This window comes from Tenrec ecaudatus, chromosome 9 (assembly GCF_050624435.1).
Source record: "Tenrec ecaudatus isolate mTenEca1 chromosome 9, mTenEca1.hap1, whole genome shotgun sequence".
Lineage (NCBI taxonomy): Eukaryota > Metazoa > Chordata > Mammalia > Afrosoricida > Tenrecidae > Tenrec > Tenrec ecaudatus.
Window position 1 is genome coordinate 57654274 of NC_134538.1, and position 22664 is coordinate 57676937.

The following is a 22664-nucleotide window of genomic DNA, read 5'->3' on the forward strand; positions in this document are numbered from 1 at the left end:
ACTAGTGGTATAAGGAGAAGACAGTATGAGGATAAAACAAAAAGTAGGCAAAGAGTTGAGACATTTCCCTTAAGAAAGAGTGATTAGAAGGGAGTTAGATGTTTCATAAAGACAGCTCACAGAATGTATGATTTTTGTATACTTCTGTATCCCCCAGTAGCCAGAGAGTCCAGGAGGTAAGCAGAGCAGGTGCACAGTTTGTGACTGGAAAATGGGTCTGTGATCACAGTCACCAGAAAGGATACTCCTTCAGTGTTCAGGAGAAAGACATGAAAATACTATGGCGGACACACTGAGATTAGAGGTGGGTGATGAAAGCTGAAAAGAAGAACAGGTCTGCTGATGCTTGGAATTCCTTTAACTGAAGCCAATGCCTCATGTTAAACTAGTAGAGACAAATGACTTGGTGGCTGCAGTAAACAGGGTAGGTGGTCCCATCTGACCTCTTCTGGCTTCCTTATTGCCAAGAGCCAGGGTCAGACATCTTCCGGCTCCATTCTTCTTCACGTACTCTGACGTTAGCGCTTCTGTCCATGGCACTCGACGTCGAGGCTGCCCTCAATTATCCATTGCAATGGCCACACAGAACTCAGGCAATGCTCACAATTACAGGGGGTTATTGGGGAAGCTAATAGGTTACCCAAGCAGGATTGGTAAATAGCAAGGATGCAGCCGTGGTCCACAGCAACACAACTCTTCAGCCAGCAGCCAGGTCTCCCTCTAGGCCTCACCCTCTCATCCATGTGATGTCTGGGTCTCTGCCTTCAGAGATCAGAGTCCGCCTACCGCTCTGTCTCACAGTCTCATAGTCTTTGCCACTTCCGACAGACAAAATGGGCATGTTCTTCCAATGCCTTTTGGGATTCCTCTCTGCTGCTGCAGCTGCTGCTTCAAAGATGGCTTCTCCTTAGACCCGGGGTTGCAGGGTGGTGGTGGTAAGGAAAACTGAACAATCCCTTGTTAGTGCGACACACACCCTATTAGCATCGTCTTGCCTAATAAATTCAGAAATGAGTAAAAAAGCCACATGAAGACTTCACTCCACCACTGTTGAATGGAATTTTCTCACAAAATACCAGCTTTAGAATCTTCACCCTTACACCTGTAAATGTAATCAAATAACTATAGCGTGATCAACTTCCATAATGCAATGCAATTAATCATCAAGGTCATACTAATGTAAGGTGGAGCATAAAGCCTAATCACGTTATTTATATAAAGAGCAGCATATACACAGAGACATGTGTATAAGAACTAAAAAATACAGACACCATGTGAATACTGTCTATACAAGCCAAAGAACCTAAGAACCTGGGACTATTGACAAGGAGGGAATTGAAATGGCTTGAGATCCTGATTTGGAGTTACTGTCTCCAGAACTGTGGGAAAATTAATTTCTGTTCTTTCAAGTCTACTACTTGTTATATTTGTGCTATATCTCACTAGGTAAGCAAGGCAGTTTAAATTATATGTGCATAATATAATATGTATATATATTATTTACATAAATATATATTATATATATATATTAATATGCCCTGGTGGTGTGATGGTTATACACCGCTCACTGCAAGGTGAGCATTTGAAACCACCAGCTGCTCCAAGGGGGGGGGGGAAGATGGGGTTTTCTACTCCCCTAAATAGTTACAATCTCAGAAACTTACAGAGGCACTTCTCCTTTGTCCTGTGCAGTGACTATGAGTTGCCATCAATTCAATGGCAGTGAGTTTTAATTGAAATAACAGAACGGAACACATAAGCAACCAATAAGAGGGAAGTGACAGAAATCATTTTTCCGGTTTAACGGCAGAAGCAGTGATTCAACTTGAAGCTACTGGTGCCCGGAGAGAACAATATTCACCACTGAGGATACAAGAAGACCGATGCCTCCCCTTCAGACATAGTAAGTAGGGTAAAGAAGAGCGTGGGGTTGGAGAATTCAAGGGCACCAAAGAAGGGTAAGGTTCTCATGGGCATAGAAAGAGATTCAGAAAAAAAAAATAGACCACAAATGCCAAAGCCAACCTCTGCCAGCTTCTGACTTGTGGGTATGGCCGCCCATACTCATCCCTGATCCTTGGTTGAGTTACAGGAGCCATCCGAGGAGACCACACTCCCCAGTTGCTCGTGTATGCGTGGTTGAGATCGTTCTTGTCTTTGGACAATGAAACGTATGTAAACCAACATGCTTGCAAATAACACAGAAGGCTTTCTAAATGCAGTGCCGCATTTATTTAAAAGGAGTTTGATTCCCAGGGGGTCCTTATATTTGAGTTATGAGAACTTGATGAAGACTACAAGATATTACATTGTCACATCCTTGGACCGAATGGCCCCATTCTAAGTCATACACACTAGAAATCATATACTATAAGCAGAAGGCTAACTGTGCAAGATAGCCTTTGAAGAGTAACTTATAAAAGCCAACATCTTTCATAGGAAAGTAGTAAAATATATAGTAGAATATTAGAAAATCCATGAAATAAGTAAACATAAGGAACTGAATAATTATACCATATACCATAGAATTGTCTATCGTTTCTATGTAATTTGTTGAGATTATGGAGAAATATGTAAGAATGTTTCTCAACTTTAGTTCCAGTGAGAAGAAAAGCTCAACACAACATGGTTCATATAGCATTTGGAGGATCCTTGTCCTGCGAACGCTGAGAGCAGTCATGAGCCAGGGGAGCTGCACGAATGCCAGGTTAGGGCAGGGAAACAGTGGGTGACTCGATCCTCCAAACTTTTCTTCAGCTTGCTGTCACGATATCCCTTAAATAATAACGTTCTAAAAAAAATCATTCGAATCTTAACCTTTTAAACAAAGAAGTGAACCGATTCAGTGAGCTCCTAGCGTCCCATCCCAACCAGTAATTTACAGATACTGTGGCCCTTTTCCTCCCTGCTGTGAAGCTTGTTGGTCCTAAGAAAGCTGTGCCCAGGTTTGGTAGGGCTTCCTGGTGACCCGGATCTCTAGGCTCACAGTTGTTTTCAGCTAGTTGCAAGTGATTGCAGATCAGAGGCTGGGATGTAGAAGAGGGCTAGTTATGCCTGTGCTTTTGAGGGTCAACTGGCAGATTATCAACAGGGAGGGCCCTCCTTGACTCAGACAGCCTCAAGTGCACAACCTGTATCGCAGTGGTACCCTACTATGGTAAATTCGGTGTCTCTCAACGCTGATGAGAAAACAATGGGATATAGGCAATCTCTTGATGGCAGAGGGCAGATGAGCTAGTAGCCCCATTCCTGTTCTTTTGAGTTTCAATGGCCTCTGGGCTCTCTGCTTTTGTATAGGTCCCACCACCACTGGTGGTTCCAAGAGGACTGACGTGTGTCTATGGAGGCAGTAGCGACAGTGATAGGATTTTTGCCTTCCAGGTGGTATTGCTGTGTATGGGGCCACTGCGAGTCAGAGGCCTACACAATGGCAGTGAAGAACAACAGCGTTTATTCACAAACTCCCTTATAGAGGAAGGCTAGTTTAGCCTGGTGTTTTCAACTAGAAAGGAGCGCGTGGGGAGGCTGCTGCAATGACTCTACCACCCCTGAGCACTTTCAGTGTCATCTGCCCCTCACTTTCCCACGGCCCACAGTCATGATGTGTAACTGAGGGCCAAGGGATAGAGCCCATCCGTTTGGGAAAATCATGTGTGCAGCTGTCTCTTCATCTTTCCTACAGGAACAGCAAAGGTTGCTTCCTTCTAACCCAAGACCTCTGATTGGTGGAATTGGCAAAGCTGCCCATCAGAACCCCATCTCCTTTGTTACTTAGAACTGAGTTACAAAAACACCAAACCTACTGCCATCAAAATGATTCTAATTCATAGTGATCCTATCATATTTCCAAGGCTGAAAATCTTTACAGAAGCAGAAAAACTCATCTTTCTCCTGCGGAGAAGCGGATAGATTCGAACCATTGACCTGTGGTTAGCAGTCCAACACTTACCCAAAGGCACCACCAGAATTCTGAGTTTGAAGGTATCATTTTGTGGAATCCTGACCATGAGTCAGGGGAGGCTGCAAGAGATCTAACCCCCCAAATTATGTTCATTCTCTGGACTACAACCGACTTGGAGATTAAGAGAGAAATATTGCACTTACCCTATAATCAGTGATAAGCCCTGCAAAAAGGAAAGGAAAAAAACCTGTTAGACACACTTGTTAATTAAATGCTTTGGGTAATTAACAACTGCCATAGGATAGGTCATTGACTCTTGGTAAGCCCACGCACAAAAGACAATATGGCCCAGTCCCGCACCTTCCCATCATCAAACCATGGGTTTTCACGGACTCATTTTCAGAAATAGATTTCCAGGATTTTCTTCTTAGTCTGTCTTAAAGTGGAAACCAAAACCTCATAGCATCCTAGTTCAGCATATGGTAACATACCAGCCTCCATTCTCAGGCAGTGGCTGAGCATGAAGTGGCTTGACCTGGTTCAAAGTTGGGGCTCCTACATGGCTCCTACTGGGCCACTGCTGCCCTTGATCAAATGCTTACTGCGTCTATTTTTCAAAGTGTATCTCTTATGAACAGTTTATAGACCGCCTCTCCTGTGTCTTGGTAAAATCCCCAGAGGACTGACGCTGGATTTTAGTTTGTGTCACTCTCCTTGGTGGCATTTCTCAAGGATACATATTCAATAGCAGTCCTTTGAAAGCATGATGCCCAAAAAGACAAATTGGAAATGCTAAATTATTAATGGATTCCTGTTAGTCATGCCATCTGCATTACATAAGAATGAGAATCTGAGATGTCTTCTCTGGCCCAGTGTTAAGTTAGCATTCAGATCGTGTCAACCATTCATCATTCATCCCTTCATGCATGAGACTATGAATTTGTAATATGAAAAATGATTAAAATATTAAAAAGAATAAATTTCTTTGCAGAAGTTTCATCTCTGCATTCTTAGATCATATTCCAGTATTCAGTACAGAGCAGATACTCGGTGATTATCTGCGAAATCACTCATTATCCTGGATTCAATGGATGAGTCATCTTGGGCAAGGAGTAAGGTGAGAATGATGAAGACTGGTCACACTATGAAGTAAGCATCTCCTGCCTCCTGGGTAATGGTAGTTGACATAGAACTGTAAGCAGGCCCTCACTAGGCTCAGCTATGACTAAGAGGGGTACACACACACACACACACACACAAAATATCTCACAACAACAACAGAAAAAAGCTCTGCCAGGTAGAGTTTCCGTAGTATGGAGTTTCCCCACTCGGCAAGCATCAAGCAACTCTGAGTTAGCACAACTCTGAGTTAGTGTCACATGGGAAGGTTCTCTCTGGTCACAGTGAATTCTTCAAACACCTTAACCACATTTCAAGTGCACAGTAGACACATACTAGAGCACATTTTCTTCCTTGCAGAAAATTCTATTGGGCCGTGCAACTAGAGGTTTCAACTAGAGAGTTTTGATCAACAACCAAACAACATTATTAGTGAAAGAAGGTATTTGTTTCTCAGTCCACTGGCTTCTTTAAGGACTGGTTGGAGAACTTCATCCAATTTAGAACCCTTATACAATCGTTCACTGTTAGCACCAAGAATGATAAACACTCCTTAGCCAATGATTTCCGGTGGCCATGGTTTCATTTCTATAGCCCGGTCTATGTAGCGTCAGGCTTGGCATTGGGCCACTGTGTGTGTGAATAGACCAGAGCTGTGAAAAAGGTACTGGAGAAATGTCTTTAGGATATTTCCTACCCAGAATGCTGTGCTCCTCAGTTCTTAAAGTCACCATGACTTGTATACCTCCTCCTGTCACTGGGAAACCCAAAGCCAAGTTTACGCCCTTCTAGCAAGTGTGCAGCTCCCTGCTGCAGCCTAAGGAAGACTTACCCTTCCGTGGGAATCATCAGTCACTACTTAACTGTCTTCTGGTCCACTTCCAAGGTCAACCTTTGGATGGGTATCCTATCACCAGTGCCAAGTTAACTGAAGGACGACAGCACGCATTTTGTATACCAATCCTACCTGTAGCTCCATCTTATTTTCTCTTCTCTCCCCACCCTTGCCCAACTTTGTTTGTTCAGTTCTGCTTCCTTTGTGATTTGGGCAGGCATTGACCCAGATTCCTTTTCAGAAAGACATCAGGGCAGACCTTGTTCTAACGATGCTTCCTTACATATAGGAGGCATCTCTGTGTCTCTGGCTCCTGCCCCTGCCCTGAGCATCAGGTTCTAGGTTCCCGTGGGAGTAGCAATTCCACAGAGGGAGCCCTTGGCATCAGGCATATGCCACCCTACACGGAAGAAAAGTGGAGAACCGCTCCTGCTTCCCAACCCTCCAACCACTACTGTCTGTAAACGCTCCTCTTTGCCTTCTAGAAACGTGGAGTAGAGCTCTGTGGAAAACACAAATGGGACAATCGATTAACAGCAAGAGCATAAGCTTACCTGAATCCTGGTGACTGTGTTTTAGATAAAGGGGGTCAAGCTTAAAGGCTCCGGTTAAGCTGGATCTCTTTTTCACCCTGGTTTACAGAACAAATAACAGAGTTCAACAGCAGCACTAACTTGGATGATCCGCCCCTTCACCTGCGAGTCCTGCTCCCTCTTTTCAGCTCATCAATGAAGAGCTTTCTTCTCTCGAGCCTCCGCTCAAACCTGCCTATCACCATGCTCTCTTGCCGCTCACCCCCTGCCCTCGCTTCCACCCAGCTGCTGTGGCATCAATGCTGACTCACGGCGACCTCGTGCACCGGAGTAGCACTGCGCGCCGGAGCATTTTCCATGGCTCATTTTTGAAAGTCGATATGCAGACCTTTCTTATGAGGTACTTCAGGGCACACTTGACCTCTCACATTACCTCAAGAACCTGGAATGTCTCTAGCAGAGATGTAATCTCATAGTTCAAAGAACCTGGGGTGAAGGTGGAAAAACGTGTTATGTCTGTCTGTATTCTCAGGGCCCGACACCATCAGTAAGTACCCACTCCTGGTCATGCTAGTAAATGGGTGCTGACTAAATGGGTTAGCAACTGAGAAGACAGAGACAGCTAAAATGGCACGTGCAATAGGCCTGAGTCCAAAGACCTGTCTTCAGAACTCCATCCTTTTACACCTAGTCGTTCCACAGGCATTCAAGTTGATAGTCTGGATCACTCAGGCCAAAATCCTCATTTGAACTCGGATTAGAGAGGCCTCAGCTGTATGCTAATGGAGTCTGCTTCATTTGGCATGGTGGACACTTTAAAATAGCCTGCGGACAAACTAGAGAAGAACTGTCAATTTGGCAGGAGCTCAGACTTGAAAACAAGCATAACAGGAAAGATAAAGCTCAGTGACCATGAAGTAAGGAGGCCAGGACGAGGACTTCCAAGGGGAAAGAAGAGTGAGAAGGGGAGGAGATTTACTTTGGACACATACTGGAGCTTTTCTGTTTGCAGAAGGATGAAAACAGTGACAGTAACGCATCTTCTAGAGTACATTCCCTCTGACCTATGGGAGAAGAAAATCTATCGCATCTAATTGTGGGTGCATGTATAGGAATGTCATTGCATCCTAGGGGAATATTATCAAGCATGACTAGAGAAATGTCCTTTGGATTTCTCTATACCAGGAGAGGTCTCCGCTTCTTAGTGTCAGAATTAAGGATATCTAGGTCTAGATCTCTCTATATATCGCATATTGACATGTCACATGCTTTAAAATCCCACGGAGCGGTTCTACTCTGCATACACTCTAGTTGTACTGTGTAACTAGAGCATGTATCACTTGATGTTATTAATTGCCATGGAGTCAAATAACTATCAACTCAATGGTAACTAATAAGATCAACAGTTGTATATATACACATACATGCATATCTATAACTCTATACCATAAGTCACATGTGTATGTATACTGAATATATGGCATCTATACATATATGACAGAGCAATAAAAATTATATATACACAGAGAGACAATGCGTGTCACCGGGCAAGAAAAATGGTTAATGTGCTGGGCTGCTAACTGAAAGGGTGGAAGTTGAAGCCTCCTCAGGACACCCAGAAGGGAAGACCTAATAACCTCCAGGTAAAAATCAGCCTCCAAGACCCTCTGAAGAGTTCACAGCACTTCTCTTCAAATGAATGACAATCACCGCTAGCTAGATCCACTAAAGGTGTGAAAATAAACATAATTATACTTTACGATGAGAAGTTTAAGTAAACTCTAAGCTATTTTTATCGGGAGTGTGAGCAATCATGAAAGTGGATAGGGAAGTGGGTGTAGAAATAGCTTCTGTATGCAGGTTTTCACCACGTTCTTTAATAGCTGCAATGCATTCATTTTTGTCTCATGTCAAAGTTGGTTGGGAAAATGACAATGTAAACTCTGTCATGGAGATTGGTGATTATCTCTAATAATTACGTGGTGAGTAGTCTGTTGATTTTTATACTAAAGTAATATTACATTATTTTTACCTAATAGAAAAATTCTGTCCTTTCTAAAGTAATGAATATAGATAACTTTTCTTTCTCTCCCTCTTCCTTCCTTTCTTTTCAGTTCAATGAATGTGGGACTTTCTTGAGGGCCCAGGGCTATTGGGTTCAGGAGAACCCCAGCAGCAGGATGCAGGGAGTCAGCAGAGAGGGGCCTTATTTGATCTTCTTCTTGGGACGTAGATTGTTGGTGTGGCCACCCTTCTTTATTTATACAATTTTATTGGGGGCTCTTATAACAATCCATACATCAATTCTATCAAGCACATTTGTACATATGTAGCCATCATCATTTTCAAACACTTCCTTTCTGCTTGAGCCCTTGGTATCAGCTCCTCTTGTTTCCTTCCCTCCCTGAACCTTTCACTTTTGTGACCCTTTGATAAATTATAAATCATTATTTTCTTTTTTTATATTAAAATTTTTAAATTCATTTTGTTAGGGGCTCATACAACTCTTATCACAATCCATACACCCATCAATTGTGTAAAGCACAGTTGTACATTCATTGCCCTCATCATGCTCAAAAAGTATTGTTTTCATATCTTACACCATCCACTGTCTCCCTTCCCCCATGCTTCTGTTGTTCATGCCCCTCAGGTGGGGGTGGGGTATTATCCATCAGGGGGAAGAAGGGGGAGCCTATAAATAGTCCCAGGTCTGTCTGTTGACCCTTATGAATATTTTCTGATCAAGTCTGGTGAGGTGCCAAACCCTGCCCTCTGAGTCTGAAGTCTATTTTCGGTATTCCTCAGGAACTTTATTGCTTTACTCCCCTTGCTGCTCTGTTGCTCTCCATGTTTCACCCTGGTGTGGGGTAGTCAAACTAGGCACAATTCCCACACTGTGGCTCCAGTGTTATTCCCTGCAGTGCTGTGGGTCAGTGAGGGGATGTCATGTCTTATGGTGGGTCGGCCCAACAGTACTCTTTGTGCCTTGGCTACTCTGAGCAGGAGTGTTGTCTTTGGGGCTTGGCGGGCTAGGATACGGTCCACTCTCTCTCTCTCTCTTTCCCTCTTAGTTTGCTCCGGTGTGGTCTGGGCAGGCCCACCACTCTCCCAGGGCTGTACCTTCAGTGCTGGCCTCTGTAGTGCAATCTTCTGGGGAGGAAGTCACCGTAGCTGGGATTGGGGCCAGCCCCATGTGGCTGCACTTCCTGCAGCAATTAGGGGGTGAACGCAGCATAACATTTGTGGCAAATCATCCTGTCTCAGTTGCACTTCTAGACCAGCTGGCTCAGGGACAGTTCAATGCCACCACGCAGACACAACACTAAGTCCAGGAGGGACTCTTGCTGGATGCTGTAATCAGAGAGTATGGCCATCCTCCAGATGTTTATAAAAAACAAAAATCAGGTGCTGCTGGTCACTGGTGGGGAGGGTGGGGAGCAGATTCCCAATTCCTTCCTTGTCTTGGATTTTAGTTTTAACATTCTCCATGGTGTCACTGGGCTTAACCTCAAGGGCGATGGTCTTGCCGGTCAGGGGCGTCACACAGACTTGTATCTCCTTGTTTGCAGCTCAGGCCGCAATATTCGGTAAGTTTTCTAAGAGCGCTAAAATTAGCCTTTTGAAGTTTATTGTAATTATTGGTATAATTTTTTTAAACTCATCAAATGAACAGAGAAGAAAAAAAATCTATTGGGCAGTTTTACTCTGACACATATGTAGAGCCATACGTTGGCACTGACTCCATGGAAACTTCAGAGAGACAGAGACAGGCAGGCAGAGAGATCACATGGGAAGAGAGAAGGAGAGAGATAGAGAAAGAAAACTCTTACTGACCTCAACTGGATTCTGACTCCTAGCAAGCCTGTAAGACAAAGTAGAACTGCCCCGGGGGCTTTCCAAGATTATAACTCTTTACAGGGGTAGAAAGCCTCTCTTTCTCTGGATAGAATTAAAGGAGTGTGAATACCTCTAGCTCTCTGCTCTTTGCAAGTGGAGATAATAATTCATTTTCCACTATCAGCAACGCCTTTGAGTGTGTGTGTTTGTTTATAAGAAAGTATTATTCCACATTAAAACCATACAAAATTGTATAAAGAATAATACATCCTATGTATGAGAGGTTAACCCCCACAAAAAAAAACACACACAAAAAAAAATGGAAAAAAAGCTCCATCAGGCAGAGCTTTGACAGTATGCATTTTTCCCACTAGGCAGGCATCGAGCAACTCACTCTGAGTTAGTGCACCCAGTGGCATCGCCTGGGAAGGTTCTCTATGGTCACAGTGAATCTTTTTGTAAAAGCAGTTTCATTCGAACCTCATTTTTTGTGCTAGCCGATTTAAGAGAACAGTTTGTGGCTGTTAAATTTGGTTTCCTGCTTGATAAAAATGATGCAGAAACTGTTGTGATGTTGAACTTACAAGGACAGCGCTATGGGAAAAACTCAAATGTATGGGTGGTTTTCTCATTTCAAAAAAGGTGAAATGTTAATTGATGACAAACCTGGTTCTGGATGCCTGTCACTTCCTGAATAGAAGAAAAATGTCGACAAAATTTATGCACCTGTGCTCGAAGACCAATGGCAGACCATTGAAGAGGCTGGGAAGTTATTTGGACTATTTTGGAGCTCGGTTCAGAGAATTGTAACAAAAGATGTGGGAATGATAAGGGTCACTGCGGAATCTGTGCCTCGGATTCTAACTGACCAAGAAAAAGAGCGTTCAGTGGAAACATGGCGTGCTTTGAAAGAACAGCTCTGAAACGACCCAGACTTTTGCCCACTGTCATTACTGGTGATGGGACATGGTGCTATTCTTATGACCCCCAAAGCCAACATCAACCAAGCCAGTGGAAGATTCCATCGTCACCTCATCCCCCAAAAGCTCATCAAGTGAAACAAAAGATCAAGACAATGTTTGTTTGTTTCTTTAAGTGAGGGGGATAGTGGATTTGGAGTTCTTTCCACTGGGGTCAGACTCTTAATTAAGCTTTCTATTTAGAGGTTCTGAAAAGATTGCAAACAATATGTGACAAAAAAGGCCTGATTTGTGGAGACAGGGGACTGGTTCTCATTGCATCAGTTTTTGGCAAAAAAAACCCAAAAAACCCCAGCATGCCTCTCTTGCCCAATGCACCTTATTTGCCTGACCTCACACCATGTGACTCCTTTTTTGAAGAGGGACATGAAAGGAGAGTGACTTGACAAAATAGAAGAGGTGAAGGAGAAAAAGGGAGGTGCTGTCACTCATCCAAACAGATGAGCTTGAAAAATGTTTCTGAGAATGGAATTGCAGATTTGACACATGTATAAAGTGGAGTGGAGAGTACTTTGAAGGTGGTAAGTTTCTTTTGTAAAAAAATTTAAATCCATAGCTTTGAAAAAAAAATCAGTTTGGGGAGGGCTATCCCCTTGTATGTTCTTTTTTTTTCTTCTATTTTCTAGAGTAATATTTTTTAAATGTACTGTTTCTTTTTTGTTTTTAAAATTTTATTAAATACTTTTATTGGGGGCTCTTACATTTCTTATCGCAATCCATACATTCATCCATTATGAAAAGCACATTTGTACATATGTTGCCATCATCATTTTCAAAGCAACTTGAGCCATTAATATCAGTTCCTCATTTTCCTCCCCGCCCTCCTTCTCTCATGAACCATTGATTTTAGTTCACTTGTTGTCCCCTTGTCCCTGGGTTGGTTGACCACCCCCCCTTCCTTTCTCCCACCTCCCCTTCTCGGTGCCGTTTGTTCTGTTTCTCATAGATGTAAAAGAATGCAACTTTAAAAATTGTTAGTTTCTGGAAAACTTGCTATGTTCTCTAATTAATTATAAAGCTTTGATTGGAAATTATCTTTCATTGAAAGCAGTCATATCCTCTTGTGAATCATGAGAGTTTTATATCTTTCACTCTAATCCTACTCTTACTTCTTTGTCTTCTCTTATAAGAACCTTAGCAATTATAATGTTAACTAGAAGTGGTAATTTTGTTGCCCATTTTAAAGGTCACCTCTACACTTTCACCATTAAGAATAAGTTTGTTGTAGGTTTGGGTAGATGTATTTTACCAGATTAAGGAAGTACTCTTCCGTTCTTAATTTTCTAGGGTGTTTTGTCATGAATGGATGCTTAGTTTCGCCTACAACCTTTTTTGTTTTGTTTTCATCTAATATGGTATTTTCCCTCCATTTACTGGTTACACAGTAAATGACATTTGAAAATTTTTGTTGTTATTTCCTAATTTATTTATTTATAGCAGTTTTATTGGCATATAATTTATGGATCATACAATTTAACAGTAAAATCATTCAATCATATAAAGGAGAATTGTACAATCATCACCACACCAATTCTAGGACACCACCCACATGGTTAAAACACCCCTAAAATGAATTGTGCAATCAATAAATTCTAATGCTCCCCTGTCCTTCCCCAAAATCTCCTATAATCCAGCCACCTGGCCTATCTGGAATAATCATAATTTATTTGTGATATATTACCCTTAAAAACACTGAATTATGTTAATGTTTTATTTAGAATTTTAAAATAAAAAATTTTATGAGATTGTCCTGATTTTTCTTTCTCAATTTCTCATCTTGTCGGTGATTCAAAGTTATACTTGCTTCAAGACATTATAGGAAGCATGTGTCTTCTTTCCATGCTCACTGTGGTTTATAGTCATGTTTAGACAGACAAGTCCTTTCATTTGACAAACACACACACATAAAAACCTCTCTTGCTCCAAGTGAACAAAGACCTATCTTTGTTGATAGCCATTACTTTTCGCCAATGTTTACCAACTCAGCTCACTATATTAAAGGGCACCCAAAACAAAGTATAAATAAAACAAGACACTTTAAGTGGCCTGCTATTAGCCTTCAAACCAAACCAAACTCTCTGCCATCAAGTCAATGCTGATGCACAGACCCGGACAGGACAGAGCAGGACTGTGCCTGTGGGTGTCTGAGGCTTTAAATCTTTCCTGGAGCAGAAAGTCTCGTCTGTCTCCTGTGCCACAGTTGGTGGTTTCAAATTGCTCACCTTTTGGTTAACAGCCCAACGCATAACCAACTCTGCCATTAGCCTTAAGCTTGAGATAAACTGGCATGGACTCAATGGCAGTGGGTTGGTTGCTTGGTAAGAGACCACTGGGTGGAACACATCTAAATGCTCTACTGCTAAACTCAGGCATCTTAGATGAAAGACCTGCCAATAGGCGTCTGAGAAATCAGCTGGAAAACCCCCAGGGAGCACAGTTATACTGACACGTGGGGTTACCTTGCATCAAGGTCAATTCACTGGCAAGTGGTTGAGATTGAGATCAGCTTTAAGCCTAGGTCTAAAACCAAGTCTTAGCTACCTTAAAGACTGAAAACTAAACTCATTGCCATTGGATTGATTCTGACTCATGGTGACCCAATAGAACTCTTTGATTTGCGTTACCAACTATTAGACCTCATGGGAGCAGATTGGCTCCTCTTTTCCTCTTGAAGCTGCTGGTAAACTTTAACACCTGGCCTTGTTAGCAGCCTGATGCTTAACTCACTGGGCCACCAAGGATCCTTAAATAGTGTTAAATAACTTGCAAAGTAACCAAGTTTAATATAAAAATTCGTTCTCTGGTAACAATATGTTCTCAAGTTATAAATTTTTTTTGAGGGGGGGGGAAACAAACAGGTGGATTTTTTTTAAAGTAGAAAAGTACTTTGAGATGTTATCAAGAAAGACTAGCCCCTGGAAAAAGATATCATGCTTGGTCCTATAGAGGCTCAACAACAACAAAGAAGACTATAAGATGGATTGACACAGTGACTGCAACAATGGGCTCAACACAACAGCAACCGCAGGATGACACAAGGGTTCACAGGGCTTCATTCCCTCAACGGCACCTGATAGCAACAAGACATCCCCTTGGTACATGTGAAACTTGAGACGATATTTGGAGAAAACCTGATGTCAGAGAGACATTAAAATTTGGGCAGAGTGGTTCAGATTTGCATATAAAAGATTCAAACTGCCAAATTAACAATAAAATGCTTGTGAACAGAATAATGAAATCATTATGAATCCTGTTTATTGTGCTTGTAATCATTGCAAATCTTAGAAACTTCCATTATCTTGTCCATTTCAATATTTAAAGAATATAACCAGTGTGTCTACTTTACATTATAGACTAACCATTGGTAAAATTTCATTAAATGAAACAGACACTGCTTATATTAAGAAATTTAAAAAGCCAGTAAAATCAACAACCAAAAATCATTTGTTCCTTATTTGTCTTATTAGCAAAGTTTTTAAAGACATCTATTAAAAATGCAATTTAGGACTGCTTGTTGGCTGCTTTTAAAGACTCGGGAGTTCAGAGAGATGCCTGCCCTTTTCTAAATTGTTCTGAACATTCTGACAGACTTCCTTATTTAGTATCTGCCTTGTGTGGTATTAGGCAAGCCGACATTCTTGCAATCATGTCTTAAAGAAGAAAAATATCTTTCTGATAACATGGGTATTTAGAACAGCACAGCACACACATAAGTAGAGAGTTCAAACAGGTCCTCGGCATCTATTAACACACATCGGTATTATTGACAGTACTCCTCTATCCAGGTCATGACTGAAACATCGTGGCAGGTTGTGAGCTCCTGCCTGTGGCCACGGCTGCTGGTGGCCCTCCTGGTGACAGCCGCTCCATCCTCGACAACTCTTAGTTCCGCTCATCCGCAACGATTTACTAGCTTACATGCAACACCTTAGTGTCTTCGCAGTAGCTATGTTCTCTCACCTACGAGGACCCCATTTAAAGAATAAAGAAAAGAATCCAGGTTGCATTTTCTGTGTAATGGGTGAAATTGTGTTCCCCCAAAATGTGTGTTGCAAGTCCTAACCTGTTACCTGTGGAAAGATGCTCACGTGGCACCTAGAATATCCACAGGAGAAACAACTTGTGACTTCTCCCCGAAGGATTACAGCCTGGAAAGCCTTACAGAGTTAGTTCTGCTCCGTCACATGAGATGGTTGTGCGTTGGAAGCAACTCAGTAACACTAGAAAGAACAGCATGCCCGTGGCTCTCCTCCCATTTGAGAATAGCGTTTTCTTTGCTATATTAGTGAGGTCGGCCTCATTGGGTTTAGGGTGTTCCTTAAGCCGATCCGTTTTAAAAGAGAAAAAGAGTGGATGAGACACAGAAGCCAGGTAGCAGGGGACAACCAAGGAATGGAGGAACCAAGCCGAAAAGAGACAAGGACCCTCTCCAGAGATAACAGAGGAAGAAAGCCTTCCCCTAGGGCAGGCTTCTTGAATTCAGACTTTTAGCCTCCTTAACTGTCCTACAACCAGTTTCTGTTCGTTAAAACCACCCCCCTGGGGTACTTTGGTTATCGCAGCCCCCTAGTCAGATAACCAAGTCGCACTGCTGGCTGGCTCTCAGACAGCTCTCAGCGGCCATCTAAACACCAATCCCATAAGGAGCTCTCACAACTGAGAAATACCTCAGCCAGTGCACCACCCGCGATTCTCAATCAACACTAAATTTTAGGCTTTGGAATAACTATCCTGTAGGTAAGATAAGTACTTGAAGTACAGTAGAAAAGCCCAATTACAAGGCTAAAGATGAACCTTTACATTCATAACAACGATAGATTTTATAAACGTCAATTAAAAATACAGAATTCCACCCCCTGTCACTTCTCATATGCACCTGTCATCCTCCTGTGACAGCGTGCGTGATTTGGAAACTATGCCACCAGTATTTAAAATGACAATGGGGTCAACCCGAGTCGACAGTTTCAGCGTCACTTCCAGATAGAACAGATTCAGGCAGGGGGGGGGGGGCGGGAAGGCCGAGGATGAACTTTTGAAGATTATCTAATAAAGACACTGATGGAGTATTCTCCAACCGCGGAGCATATGCCAACAATTGTGAAGATGGTGTAGGATCAGGAAATGTTTTCTTCTGTTATAAGTACAGTGACCATGAGTCTGTTTCGACATGACGGTAGCTAATGACAAAACAAAATAAAATGTGATGTGTCCGTACACTACCTGGTGATAGAAATCAAGTATCAAAAGGGGAGAGAGACTATGACAAAAAATACCTTTATTTGAACTTAAGGACAGCACTCAAGTCACAGCTTATCTTTAGATAAACTAGCAAACGGACCAAGAGACCACTGGGTAAAGTGGGACGAATTTCAATAATTAGATTGTGTGAGAGCTGATTTATTTTTTCACCAGTCCAAGTCGGACACGCATGCATTTAATTATGTATTTAGCAAAGTTGTAAAAACTAAATGCAAAGCCCTTTGAGCCCAAGTTTGTGTCCTCAATCTCTGACTTGAAAACTGGTAGAGCATCCATTGGCCTTCTCATACCACTCCCAATCATACTGTTTCCTAAGCAGCTTTGCCTTGAGGTGACACCATGTCCTCTAATTGCTGAGTTCTTTTTCTTGCTCCAAATACAACCAAAGTGATTGTGATTTTCCTCTTAGTAAACTGGAGTTGTTTTGTGTTTTTTTTTATATATAAAATGTTTTAAGGTGTTGGGTTGGTTATAAATCTAGGGGGAAAAACACCGAAACAAGTGAATTAGAAACATGAATTAGCCTTTCCTTGTGTCTGCTTTCTGTTAATGCTGGATAAGTCAAATCACAATTTTGTCATTTGCTTTCCTTTTTTCCTTCTGCCAACGAGTTGCAATAGTGTGTTATAGGTAATGGTTTGCAACCAGAGGTAAGACTTAGCAAGAATGCTATTAATGTTTCAGAAACAAAAGCCAGTTAAATGACTTTATAGGCTCTTCTAGCTTACAAGGCTGTCTCCTTTCCAATGAACCATCACCGAGGAGCAAGGGGGCAGGGGATTGACGAATGAGGAAACTTACCACATTGCAGAACAGTCAAAATTCACCAAGAGCCATTTGTGGGGATTAAAGTTAAATGAATCCGCAAACTGCCAAGGAAATGACAACAAAAGAGCAAACATTTTAGTTATAAAACAATGACGTCTTACACATAATAATGAAGATTTTCATTAAAAAACCAAGAGATCACACCACGGGACTCCAGGGTGGTCTGGTATTGAAATGAGATGTGAAGTCATGGAAATCATGGAATTAGAGGCACGAGGAACTGAGCTGTGGGTTCCAGTCTGTGCCCTAGACATTGCTAGAATTGTAGACCTGAACAGCCATTGGAGCTCCTTCATTTTAAAATGGTAATAATAAATCATTCCTCATGAGACATGCAGCCTAATATGTATCTAGCTCTGAGTTAAAGTCCAAAAGAGCTGGGGAGTCAGAGCCAGACCAATTGCCTACATCGTGTGAACTGGGATAAGAATTCCTGCCTCGGGAATATTCTGTAAAGTAGCACCTATAGAGGCCTGAGTGCAGTGCCTGTGCTGGCTGTAACAGTGTACAGGTTGCTCCTGTGGATGATTTATGGTTCTTATCAAACATGTAGTGGCCCCAGGGAACACATGTGATTAAAACATACTGCTTCCGGAGCTCATGGTTAAGTGGTGAAATCTGATAGGAGAACAGACCATCTAAATGCAATATGAAAGAGACTATCAGAGGATAGTCTCTATAAAGCCACAGGGTTTATAGAGAGGAGAAAGAGGACATGCGGTGTGGTGCGTGGAATGCGCCCTGTAGGGGTGGCATCCCAGCGAACTGTAGGCTAGTGAGGTTCATGCGCCTGGAATGAGTCATTGATCCCAAACCTAGAGAGACTTCTTGGTACGTTGCTTCATCTTGATTAAGGGTACAGGGCAAGGCATGCAAAGATGCTCAAAAAGTGTTTGTGGGAAGAGTGAAATGAAGACCCTCCTTCTTTTCTGTAGGGGGAAGGTAATAGAGTTAGAAGCAAGGGATCCAGGTGATGGTCTTAGTTCGTCTTTTGTCACCCAAGTGCCCTTGGTGGAGAAACGCTATGGAAAAGTATACATGAGGGAATGGATCAAGATAAAACCTAAAGCCACTCATTTAAAGCTGCTTACCGTTTAGTTCCTGATTTGTGCTCCTAATTGGGTTACCACATTCCTTACAAAGGATGCATGTTACAATAACTAACCATTTATTAAAAGCATAAAACACAGTCCATCAAAAGACACAGGGAGGTTTGTTTATAAGGGAGAGGAGGTCTCCCATGAGGCATCGCAACCCGTGGCTCACCTGATTTGCGATTATATATAAATATTTAAGCATTTCTTAAATATTAAGGCATATTTAAGCATTTAAGGATGATGCACAGTTCCACTTGTTTTTAAATTGTAGTGTATATATAGGTAACAAAACATAAGAGATCTAGTTTTGCTTTTTAAAAGGCTAATTATTATTATTTTATTCGCACATAAATTTATACAGCATAAAGTCACATAAAAATATATGCACATGATCTAAATTAGTCAAATATTTGGCATGATCAGAATTTTAACTTAGATTACCATCTAAGAAATTGTCCAGTACCATTTCAGTCCTGAGTTTTATACTTTAATTAATATTTATGTTTCATCCTATGATTCTTTCTGCTCTATAAACTGGCAAAATCCACAAGAAATCTATTGAGTTGTGAACAACAGGCAAGTGACGATGTCATACCCAAAGTACACTAACCAAGGATAACCCCATTTCCCATTCGCGTGATTGGTTCTTCCATCAGCTTTGCTGGATATCAGCAACCAAACCCAGCTTATGGCCATTAACTTAATTCCAACGCATAGCCCTGGTGCTGTAGTGGGTTCAAGGTGGTCTGCTAATTACAAAGTCAGCAATTTTAAAACCCCTAGCCGCTCCACGGAAGAAGGATGAGGTTCTCTGCTTCTGTAAAGATTTAGGGCCTCGGAAACCCGTGGGGGCAGTTTGACCCTGACCTATAGGGTTGCTATGAGTTTATACCAACAGTTCTTGCAATTTAATCAAATGTTTGTTGTCAAAGAATTTGTACAGACCATGCGAAGTTCATTGTTTCCCTAATACAAGTTTCCTTGCCGGTGACTATCACAAGCCGCTTGTTCCAGCTGCCATGTTCTCAAGGAGAAAATAAGAGAGTCCAGCGACTGGATACGCACTCTGAATTTCCTCGAAGTTTATGAAGGATGACTTCTTACATTTTCTGAAATGTGTGCGCCAGCCTGTCATCTGAATGATGAGCAGAACTCGGACCCACCTGAAAGTCCAGAGATTCAGCCACCGGGTTAAATTTATAATTGGAGCAGAAATTGAGGCAGCAGCCTGTGCAAGACATAAACCTAACTCAGTCTCCCCATGGGGAATCTCTGAATCCCCCTTCCTTGTAATAACTTTTCAAGACTTTTAACCTTTAGTCTCTATCTGTTTGAGGAATGAGCACCGAAGAAGCAGCAAGGACAAGGGGCCAAGTCGGCTCTGGGGACAGGGGAGGAGGACATTTAATCACCCGATGCTTACTTTCCACATCGATCTGCTCTGGAGCTGCAGATTCATTTCCTCTCGTGCTTCAATAAAAGTCATATTTAGAAAGAGACCGGAAATTATGGTGAATTCCACTTGTTGATAAAAGGAAACAAAAGGTTAAAGAAGAGCTTTGTTTGCTAGGGATTTTTTAATCCCCTCCTGGGGGACGGGTCTGTCTAACCGTCTTTCATTACCCAACAGTGATATTTCCCTCCGCTGACTGAGGGCGGGACGCTTATCTACCAGGGAAGGGCTACAACAGGATATTGCATGCCCTTATCGGACCGAGCGGGCACCGGGGCCCTCCGCCAAGCAAGGAGATAGAGTCAGGAGCAATAATGCAGGAAAAAATGAAATGATTCACTGCTGGCCAGGAAACTCTGTCTGCTGCTGATAGGATCTGCCCATCTCTCGGGTGGTCTGACAGTTAGGCACCTTCCCTATGAACAACAAAACCTCATGGAGTCAGCTCAGTGGGAAGTGACAAATGGGAAAACCAGCTGTCTAGAGGTAGAAAACCTAGCTAACTAGGAAGCATCTAGCCAAAGTACACCGGGGCCCTAAGGAGGGCATGTGAATCCCAAATGAGTACATAGTCCTGCCTTTGAAACTGTCGAGGGATTGGCATTTCAAGGGATTTATATTGGTTATCAAAGAAAAGTATTCATGAGCATTAACTAAAAACAACAAAATAGATCTCACTACCATCAAGTCGATCACAACTCTTGGCGACCCTATAGGATAGGGTAGAGACATACTTGTGGGCTTCTGAGCATGTAGCTCTATGTGAGTGAAAGCCTCATTTGGTGGTTTTGAACTGCTGACCTCACATAACCACCACACCACCAGGGCTCCCCTTTATAAGCATACTGATTTATTACTCATTTCCTAATACTAAAGTACTCATACAACTATCTGTTAGCAATAAATATCTGCTGGGTATTAACATCCTATTATCAGAATTTCTACATTCCCCCCAATCTATTCTTACAAGGAATTTGGAAGCTCCAGTTTACCACCAAGGATTGATCTCCTACCACACATTAAGTACTCAATAGAAAAATGTTGAATGAATGTGTGAATGTGTAAACAAATGGATGTGATGGATATATCAAGCAGAATGCTGTTTTACTAATTTCTAATAGGGATTTGTTTTTAAGATAGGGATGTTTACACAATATACCTCTAACATTCACTCTCTCAGATTACAGTATTATGAGGAGGCAAGTAGAAATAGAAGATTGTTGAGAAGTTAAGACATGAAAACACAGGAAAGTTACTCAGGAACAGTTTCTCTGGGCCAGTGGTTCTCAACCTGTGGGTCGTGACCCCTTTGGGGGTTGAACGACCCTTTCCCAGGGGTTGCCTGATTCATAACAGTAGCAAAATGACAGTGATGAGGTAGCAGCGAACATAATTTTAATGCTTGGGGGGTCACCACCACTTGAGGAACTGTTTGAAAGGGTCCCGGCATGAGGAGAACCACTGCTCTAGGACATGTAATGAAGAAAAATAGCAGCTAATGCATGCGTTGTGTTTACAGTGGCCAGGTACTTTTGAAAGCCCTTCGCATATAACGAACGCATTTGATCTTTACGAAAGCCTAGGAAAGAGCTATAATGATCAAATTCATCCTATGAAGCATGGACAGGATAACTAACCTACCCACAGTTAACCAGCTTGTTCCGAGGGAAACGCTGGGATTTTATGCCAACATCTGTGTGTCGAATGGCTATGTCATATAAAGCAGACAGCCTTAGAGGCTGGCCTACGGGTACAAATACTCCGCCTTGCGTATCTTTGCTGACGCACTGCCAACGCTGGCCACTCTGGGCCCTTTTTGGTTTTTATGAGAGTACGTCAGCAAGTATTGTTAGCAAACTTCCAGATCATACATGAATAGATGTCTTCCAAACAAATCATATTTAGACACGTCTCTGCAATCAGTGAATAGCTGCGCGTAAGTTCTCTCAGAAGTAACATTTATCTTAATCGCGAAAGAGTGATTCCAAAAACGTCCAATTAATCCAGTGGCTTCTGAGGAAATTTGCTTAGTCCATGAAATTCAAGGCAGAGATAGCAGCTCAGACGTTTATAGGGGTGGTGTTTGGTGGATTCCAAGGGGGTAATCTTGATAGAGTTTCTTATAGGACAGAATTTGACCACAGCCACTAAACTCTAAAGAAACTGTAAGAACATTGAGACAGCGGTCGGTGTAAGATATGAAAACAATAATAAGTTATAATTTATTGATGGGTCATGAGAGTGGGAGAGGAGGTTGGGAGGAGGAAAAAGAGGAGCTGATACCAAGAGCTCAAAAAAAAAAGTAAATGTTTAGAAAATGATGATGGCAACATATGTACAAATATGCTTGAATATGCTTGATACAAATGATGTATGGACCATTGTAAGAGTCCCCAGTAAAAGGAATTTTTTAAAAATTGAAAGTTGCATCAGTGAGAAAATCCAGAAATACATTCCCCAATTTTTTTCCCCAACATGATCATGTATCTGCTCATTTGTTGGTGGTGGCAAGGGCTGTCCTTGAAGTATTTCATTGGGAAGCCTAAGACCACCCACCCTGCAGCCTGACCTTGACCTTTCTGATTTCCTTTGCTCCTTATACTTAAAGACCCTTGAACAGGAACACAGTTTAGTACCCTGAGGATTCCCAAGCTGCTGTTGATGTGGGATGAATTCAAGGACATAGATTTCTTCAAGGTAGGTTTAGCGAGATTAAAACACCGCCTTCCAAAGGTACAGATCTTGATGCAGGATACGTCAAGAAGCAATAGCTTCACACTTTGAGAGTTTTGGTTAATGTTGGTTTTATGATTTTGTAGTCA

At 42.1% G+C, this 22664-nt stretch overlaps 1 protein-coding gene across 5 annotated transcripts in view; it reads right to left on the reverse strand.

The window, feature by feature from the left end:
- The window catches only part of DDC (dopa decarboxylase), an 84505-nt gene that overhangs the window by 22204 nt on the left and 39637 nt on the right, over positions 1-22664 (reverse strand). For all 5 annotated transcript variants that reach the window (XM_075557528.1, XM_075557526.1, XM_075557529.1 and 2 more), the window contains 3 exons: positions 17266-17333; positions 6410-6486; positions 4105-4124 (listed from right to left, as the gene is read on the reverse strand). In XM_075557528.1, the coding sequence (XP_075413643.1) occupies positions 4105-4124; positions 6410-6486; positions 17266-17333 (165 nt within the window). The remainder of the gene's footprint in view (positions 1-4104; positions 4125-6409; positions 6487-17265; positions 17334-22664) is intronic.